Source organism: Psammomys obesus, unplaced genomic scaffold, assembly GCF_907164565.1.
Source record: "Psammomys obesus unplaced genomic scaffold, mPsaObe1.curated_primary_1811, whole genome shotgun sequence".
Classification (NCBI taxonomy): domain Eukaryota; kingdom Metazoa; phylum Chordata; class Mammalia; order Rodentia; family Muridae; genus Psammomys; species Psammomys obesus.
Genome location: NW_026594216.1, coordinates 1,241,199 through 1,250,201, shown reverse-complemented (window position 1 = coordinate 1,250,201; position 9,003 = coordinate 1,241,199). Strand labels below are relative to the sequence as shown.

At 42.2% G+C, this 9,003-nt stretch overlaps 1 protein-coding gene across 1 annotated transcript; it reads right to left on the bottom strand.

The window, feature by feature from the left end:
* Positions 1-499: 499 nt before the first annotated feature.
* On the bottom strand, positions 500-7,183 carry Lamtor5 (late endosomal/lysosomal adaptor, MAPK and MTOR activator 5). The gene is made up of 5 exons (XM_055618133.1): positions 7,151-7,183; positions 5,692-5,894; positions 4,823-4,884; positions 2,737-2,854; positions 500-936 (listed from the first exon to the last, which is right to left on the bottom strand). Exons 1-5 carry the CDS (start codon positions 7,181-7,183, stop codon positions 876-878), a joined length of 477 nt encoding a protein of 158 aa, XP_055474108.1. The 3' UTR covers positions 500-875.
* Between the last annotated feature and the right edge of the window lie 1,820 nt (positions 7,184-9,003).

Below are 9,003 nucleotides of genomic sequence, written 5' to 3'. Positions count from 1 at the left end.
CAGAAAACTAATCTTTTTGCCTGCCTGTGCAGTACTCTGTTGAGAATCACTGAAGGTTAAAAATTACCTTTACTCTCAAATGGTAACAAAACAAAACATTTTTGATCCAACATTCTATTATTTCTTTGACAGTCTGGGCGATGTTAAAAATGTAGGCCCTCAGAGTTCAGATGGTGACTATGCTAATTCCTCTGTTTTAGTGATACAAACAACACAGGGTGACTTACATGTAGGACAGTGTTATCAAGAATGTACTGTATTAAATAGTGAGAAATAGTTTCTTGTCTCAGTAAGAACTTAAGGATATTACCTATTTTCACTTCGGTTGAGGGAAATGTTTGCTGGTACTTAAGAACACAGACATTTTAAGGAACTTCTGAAAGAGAAGCAAGGTGTTTGGAATAAAGGTCTTCTTAAAAAAGAAAAAAAATCACAATTTGAAAACCAAAGAAGAAAATGGGCATTAAGTAACAGCTTAAAGAACCAGAAAGGAACCAACTTTCCTCTAAACAGATTTATTGACCACAACAAAGTTCTATATACAAAGTGACTTGGATCTCAGTGACAAATGCCTATAATCCCAGGACAGGCATTTGAAGCAGGAGGTCAGCCTGGGATACACGGTTCTAGGCAATGATGAGCTGCAATATTAGATTGCAGTGACTGTCACCAAAGAGCAAAATGACAAAAGAACCCCCCCAAAACAACAACAACAATTACAGTCCTTTCTAACTGGTATATTGGCATATAAATAAAGTCCACACCGCACATTAAGTGAACAGCCTAACTTCTGGAACTTTAATAGTTTTACAAGTTAACTGACACAGGTAGGACAGAATCCCTGTGCCAGGCTGCTGGAGAGCTGACAGGAGATGTCAAGAGGCCATTTTGTGCACTGCCACTGTGATGCCATCGTGTTTCTGGATCATGATGTTCCTGAAAATCAAAAGAGAAAACATTCAGCAAATATATAGGACTTAAGTGTAAAATTAAAGAGATTTGGTTTAAGGCTGGGCGAAGTGGTGCATGCCTATAACCCCAGCACTCTGGGAGGCAGAGGCAGGCAGATCTCTTGTGAGTTTAAGGGCAGCCTGGTCTACAAAGCGAGTTCAAAACAGCCAAGGCTATGCAGGGAAACCCTGTCTCGAAACAAAGATTTGGTTTAAGACACAAAGCGATACATTTATCTGTATCTACAGTCCCTGTTGAGAAGCCAGCCACAAACTCCCACTGCCATAACCCCTGCCATCTGTTCCCATCCACAAAGGGGACTATACTGTCAAACCATGAGACAGATCTTCCTATAAGAAAAAAAAAATAATAATAAAATAAATAAATAAAAAGCACATACAGATTTGAAGCAGTTGAGAATTATGGGTAAGTCTAATTATCAACATAAACATGAAATTAACCCTTTTTTAAGATTTTTTTACTTTTGTTAAAATTAATACTGAACTCTACTGTTCAATGTCATTTTAATTTTTTCTTTTCTTTTTTTTTTTTTTTCTGGAGGTTTTTGATGGCATTGCTGGGAGTTAGAAATACAGGGCCTTGCAAATGTTATCACTAGCCTAGCCTCCTGGTCCTAATTTTTAGATTAAAAAAAAAATTTTTTTTTTAAGTTTATGTGTGTTTCTGTCTGTGTTTGCCATATGTGCATGGGTGTCTGAGAAGGCCAGAGTGTTGGAGCTTCTGGGATCAGAGTGGTTGTGAGCTGCCAAATGTGGGTGCTAAGAACTGACGAAGGTCCTCTGGAAGAACGGTATGTGCTTTTAACCCCTGAGCCACCTCCCTAGCCACTAGTTTTTATTATATGTTACTTATTGTTTGGTGTGTGTATGTGTGCCACTGATTGTATGCTGACATCAGAGGACAACTTGACGGAGTTTGTTCTTCTCTGGCCATGTGGGTTCCAGGTATGGAGTTCAGGTCATCAGGCTTGCACCTCTATTTGCTGAGTCAGCTTGCTGGACCCTGGTTCTACCTTTAATCTGGATACAGATTATACTTAAATTAATGTCCTCTTTTTCTTCATTCCCCCAACTGATAATAGTATATATATATTTTTAAGGTTCACTTTATCTATGTCTGTCTGAGTGTGCATATACAAATATGTGCAGATTACACACACCTATATACATGTCTGGAGATCAAAAGAAGGTGCTGGGTGCCCTCTATTACCATGCACCTCTTCCATTGATAGAAGTTTTTATCCTTGAACCCCAGACTCCTTTTCTCTGGTAGACTGGAAGACAGCAAGCCAGAGACCTTCTGTCTCTGCCCTATCCCAGACTTGGAGCTGAGGTTACAGGTGTTTGTGGGATGCCTAGCTTGTTAAATGGGTGCAGGAGTGCTAGGATCTAAACTCCAGTCCTCAGGACTGTGGCTCAAGCACTCATCTTAAATGCTATTATCTCTCTAAGCCCCATAATTTTGTATTCTTTCTTCATTTAGCATATTTATGAAGACCTTTATCTTGAAATATCTTTAACATTTATGTTATTTTAGAGAATTCTATTCAACTAATCACTTTTTGTGCTTTTATTTATTTTTTCTTCTTTTTGAGGGGGAGGGGGCAAACTGGCAGTTGATGACAGTTCTTATCCCTCATATTAATGAAGGCCTGTCATGCCCACTGGCCCTGTGGTACACCAACTAGGGAACTACTGATGAAACCAGGGGAAAGCCCAATCAAGTTTTTCTGAACAAGAAAGGGATGTGCTGATATGTACTCACCCATTGTCTGATTCTAAACATACCACAGGGATGTCAGTGGGGTCAGAGGTTAGCTTAGCTGCCTGCTGGGCTAGAACAGATATCACTCCAGCATGCTCATCTGATAGGGTACCACGGCCTACAAAATAGTGATGAAATTGTTACCTAAGGGTCTAAATATGAAATATAACCCTATAGTTTAGTATCTCCTACTGGATTATTCATGAAAAAGAAACTCAGTTTACAGCCTTTTGCCTTTAGGTCAGGTACTGACATGAAATGATTTCCCCCATCTGGTACTCAGTGGATTACAATCACTGAGAAAGTCTGGCAATTGTTCTTAAATCAACAAAGTCATGAATGACATGCAATTTTCAAAGTTACTGCCATCATTATACTATCTCTAAACACCTTCTCAAGCATATAAGGAAGCCGTAATTCAAGTCATCTGATGGTCATGAACTTATTTTATAGGAACCTTATTGAAACCAAGAAATTCAAACCTGAGAATGACAAGAAGCACTCAATATGGATAAGGGACTTGTTGAAACTAATTAATTCCTTATGGAAACCTGATTTTCTTTTCCCAAGCTCAGCCTCAAAGAACAAGGAGAGGTTCAGCTGTAAGCTCACCTTGCCAGCATATGTGAACAATGGTTAGAATGACTTCTGCTGGCATAAGCTATTAGGGCTACTTTTAAATGTCCCAAGGATTCTTCACCATTGTTTTATCTTGTTAACTATATCAGGTTCTAGGTACAAAGGCAACTGCAGAGCTTACAATAGATCCCTGAAATAAAGGCAGCAAGGGCTTGCTTACATCTGAAACTAAGGGAGTAGACAACCCACCACCCTGCAGAAATCCTGGATTCACTATTACTACATAAAAACCCACAGGCCAAAGTGCAGCCCAAAGGGCTGCTGCAATTAGTAACTTCACACCTTAAACTTACTCAGTTTTAGATTTTCACACATGAATTTAAGATTTTCCATTAGTGATTTGGGAAATGCTTTAAAATTTTTACCTTTGTTCCAAAGGACTGCCCTTTGTATAAGACATAACTGTATTACCTCTGTCTGTTACCATAACAGTTTAAGGTCAGAGCTCTTAAGAAGACCTGCATTAGTTATAAGAATTCCTTGGTTTACTAGTTTCTGACATTAATTAACCATAGCTATTTACCTTTCTATGTTCCTTCTATGTAATTGCTACAATTTATTGTACATCACATCTTGGTTCTGTAGTGAGTGTTTTAAACTTTGGAACTAGCTAAAATATCCTATCTCAACCATTCATTAGTTGTATGACCTTAGACAAGGTTTTAATTTCTCTACCACAAAGGGCTCTTGGGGGGAATATTTAAGTTTCACAATGTAAAACACAAAGAATGGTGTCTGGCTGGGTGTGATGCTGTATACCTTTATTCCCAGCATTTGGGGGCAGAGGCAGGCAGATCTCTGTAAATTACGGGCTAGCCTGGTCTACAAAGTGAGTTCTAGGACAGCCAGGACCACATAAAGTAAGTTTAAAAAAAAGGGGGGGGGGTGAAGATGAGGATGGGAATGGTCTCTGATACTTAAGAGCCCAACAAATGCAACTCTTAATTATATCATTTACATATCTATATATATATCATAGCATTATCAAATAATCCAATGAAGAAACTGGAGGCTCCTTCTGTTCTGGGATCACGTTAAAATAGACTAGGAGAATGGGGTTGAAGTCAGATCCATCCAACTGTGAAATTCCTATTTTACTGAGACAACACTGTTAAGAGTGGCTATACTAAAAGTTTCATCCACCTTTCAGAGTTATTGAAGCAGTTATTGAAGCTCGACGGTCCTTGCACATGGAATGATGATTGTCCTTATCTAAAGCCCTTTCCTAGACCACTTGAAAACTGTTCAAAACCATCTTAGTAGGGACAGTTGTAGAACTGGAAGGGACATTTCTTCTTTTAAAAAACAATTGTAAGGCTCCAATTATTTAGTCTTTCTTGGAGACAATCTCTGTGCTAAAAGGTTAAAGGGAATAAAAGCTAGAGAACATAGTAGCAAAGTAAGACTCCTAGTGAACCTCAAAGGGAGATGGGTTTGAGACACTTACAGCCCAGATTGAGTCCTTGTGAATCTGTGCACAAGACTCCAACAATGGATGGATTCTTCATTCTAGTTTTAGGAGTACAAGAAAGACAACCAGACAATGTGAAGAAATATTTAAATTATTGTAATACAAATAGGTTTTTCTATGCACCAAGTATTAAATACTTCAAATCAACCTTTAAAAAAATTCTTCCCCTTATAAAAGAAAAACTGTGAGTTGTATAAATAAAGAAACCGTTTTCTTACAACAGACTGCGCCAGGTACCTCTAGGCTTCATAGGGCCACAAACACTGTAGTTATCTAGGGTTTTGTCCTTGGTACAAAAGCATACTCTAGAATAGCAACTCATTAAGACAACTGTTAAAAATCTAGGTAACAGGAATTGCTCTTGGAGGGGATTAAGAAGCTGAAGAGGGAGGGTGTCTCCCTGTAAGACACTTTACATTTCCCAATTTTAAATTTTACAGAGACAGCCGAAAAACTTAACGGATGTCTTTACTTGACAAGCGCGGAGTAATTGACGAGTTACACACGCGTGCGTTTGCACTGCGGGGGATCAATTTAGCATATCTGGTGCACGCTTCCCCAAATTTATACTCCGTTTCCCAAACTTCGGACCCAACGGAAGACTTCTATGTGACAGGTGATTTGGGCCTCTCCGGCTTGGGCCCACAAGACTCTTTCTCCATAAGGAAGCGTAGAGTCTGGTGAAACTTTAATTTCGAGTCACCCGCGGCCCGGGCGTCGGCAGCAGTCACTCTGTCGCCGCCTCCCCGAGTGCCCCGTACGCTTCCGCGGACACTCGCAGTCCGGGCCGCCTGCCCCGCCCCAGCTCTCCTCTCCCGAGCGCAGGGCCGGACGCACGCACTCACGTGTCTTCCAAATGCTGCTCCAAAGTCGCCTCCATCCCGCCCGCTGTCCGCCCCAGCCCAGGACCCCGCAGTAAAACGCTTCCTCCTTCACCGAAAGCCTCGGTCACGTGACCTGAGCGAGGCAGGAGCCCGGACGGCGTCTCCAGAGGGACCAAATTCAGCGCTGCGCTGCGTCCGCGCTCTTTACGAAAAGCCGTAGCTGCCTAGACCGGACCGGTCCTGCCTGGCTTTCGGCTCGGGGTCCGTGCTTTCTGGTTACTCTTCATCCGCGGGAGCTCTGCAGTTCCCCGTAGCCTCAGCTTCTGGCCTAGCAGCTGGTCTTAGTGATTTTTAACTTGGATTTCGGTTCAAACGACTCTCAGCCCTAGCCAGAGGTGGACCTTGTTTTAGTTTTAAAGTAACCGGGCAGATCGGGCAGGGTCTCCTCTAGGCAGTAAAGCAATCACCAAGAAGACCCGGGACCGTTAGGAAGGGGCGTACACGCGGGACTAAAGGAAGAGATGGCACAGGTTGAACCCCCAAACTGGGTGCTAGGAAAGTATCCGAGTCTTAACACGTTAAGACATTGGTGCCTTCTTTGTTCGCCCAGGCTGGCCTCGAATTCTCCGTCCTGGGTCCTGGGATTCGTATATTTATGAATGTAAATATACTATTTGTGGAAATATAAATATATTTATAGACATATATAAATATAAATCCCCAGAAAAGCAGTACAGACTTACAGTGAGAAGCTTTGATGAAACTGACGGTGTATCCGCGGTTCTCCACTCTTCATTCATCTCTACTCCTCCTGTGTAGCATGCCTTGCTCCAAGTGTCCTCCAGCAATCTGACCTCTGGTATTTACTCAGTCTGTTTTCTGAGCTGATGCCCATAACAGAAGGGGTCGAAACAGTTCTTGAATTTAGAGTCTGTTCAAAACCATATTGTTAAAGTGAAGCTTACAGAATTCTTTTTTTTTTTTTTTTAAATAACTTTTTGACTCAGGTTTCCCGCTAACCTGTGTTTCTCTTGCCTCGGCCTTCCTAAAGCTGCGGCTGCAGGTGTGAGCCACCATGCTTGCCCGTGCTTCCAGAATTGTGGGTGTTTTTCCCCCCATTTTCTTTTTTTTATTATTCTTTATTAATTACACTTCATTCACTTTGTATCCCCCCCTGTGGTTCCCCCCTCCTCCTGTCCCAATCCCTCCCTTCCTCCACCCTCTGCATGCATGCGCCTCCCACGTGTGTCCCGATGAATGTGTTTTCTTGGGTTCAGTGTGTTTGCAGGTGTACAAGCATGTATGTGCAGATGGAGGTCAGAGATCAGCCTCATCTTGTTCCTCAGGTGCCATTAACCTTGTTTTTTGAGACAGAGTCTATCACTAATCTGGGGCTTTGATTAGGCTAGCCTGGCTGGCCATCGAGGCCCAGGGATCTTCTTGTCTCCACCCATCTCAGCTTCTCCAGTGTTGGGATTACGAGCTGTGACACCATACCCATGCCATTATCCATGTTCGCTGGAAACTAAATCCAGGGCTTCACGTTTTCAAGGTAAGAATGCTGACTGAGCCGTCTCCCCAGCTCCTGGTTCTAGAATTTTATCCTTGTTAGGATTCCAATATATGTGGTGTAATTCGGGCTCGGGGGGCACAAGCTTTGGAGAGATTACCTGAGTTGTAGAGTAGCACAATGTGGGGCAACAACAGTTGAAAGATACCCTTAGACACCCGTGCACACCATAAGGCATGCCAGTAACACCAGCACTTGAGAGGCTGGTGTTCTGAGGTTGGAGGTTGGAGGCTGAGGTTGGAAAGTTCTGAGCCCCAGGCTAGTCTGGGGTTCATATTAAGACCTTCTGTTTGAAAACAGCATATACGGGCTGGAGAGATGGCTCAGTGGTTAAGACTACTGTCTGCTCTTCCAAAGGACCCAGGTTCAATTCCCAGCACCTACATGGCAGCTCACAACTGTCTGTAATCCCAGTTCCAAGGGATCTAATGCACACACTAATGCACATAAAATTAAATAAATTATAAAAAAAGGTTTAATAAAAAAAAAAGAAAAGAAAATAGTATATACTATTCAAGGCAAAGTTTGCCCCACTTGTCCAGTGGAAAGCCTGCTCCTTGCCAATGCTATCCCTGAGGAAAGAGTATCAGTTCTGCCTCCCTGCGGTCTCAAGTGGTAAAAATGTTACTGAAGGGCTGGAGAGATGGCTCAGAGGTTAAGAGCACTGTTTGCTCTTCCAAAGGCACTGAGTTCAATTCCCAGCAACCACATGGTGGCTCACAGCCATCAATACTGGGATCTGATGCCCTCTTCTGGCATCAGGTGTACATGCAGATAGAGCACTCATATACATAAAAATAAGTAAGTCTTTAAAACATTTTTTTCTTTTTTTTAATTTACTGAGACTCCTCAGCTTGGCCTTTCTGTTTTCTTGTGCTGAGGAGCTTATCTAGGACCTTGCTCATGCTAGGTAAGTGCTGTATGGCTGACCTCTACTGTCTGCCCAGTTCTGGCTTTCTAATCCTCCACATCATTGTCCAAACAGATACAATGTGAGCCATGCTTGTAGTTTTAAATAGCCTGGAGCCACATAAAGGAAACAGAAGACATTAATTTTAGCACCATTTTGTGTATCTAAAACGTCATTTCAACATGTAATTGATTTTTTTAAAGTACTATTTTCTGTCCAGTCTTAAGTGTTTAAAGGCGAATTGCAGTTCAGACTAACCACATTTCAAGTATTCAATAGCCTTGACTGAACTCAAGTTCAACTCAAGTGAACTCAGTACTTGAGTAGCTTCAGTATTGGCAAATATGTCTTCAGGGTATCTTTGAGACCAGGGGCTGGTCTCAAAGCCAGATAAATGATTAAAGGATTTTCAGAAAGGCTACAGATTAAGCCAATTCTTAAGGTGGAAGGCAGGCCATTCGGGAGAAAAGAAAACAGGAAGAGGAGGAGATTTGGCATGTGGGAAGTGACAGGGGTTAGGGTGTTGTCTTCTTTTCTATCTTGCGCCTTTTGCCCTGCACAGGTGGGTAGAGTGAAGGAAAGCTATGGAAGTAAGGGTAGTGCTAGGAACTTGGCTTTTGCTCAGAGGAGGTGTCTGACTTTGCATTGCTTTCTGCTTTCTTTAGCATTCAGGGTACTTGATGACTCTATATTCCCAGTTTTGAATGCTAGAAGCCATTTCTGGAATGATGGGGGGAAAAAATCCCAAACACCTATATCAGAGCATTGGCCTCATTGGGTTGGAGCTTTTCTTGTGTTTACTTTGCAGGATGGATAGAATGCCTTCTCCATCTCTGTACATGAGGCCCATGGA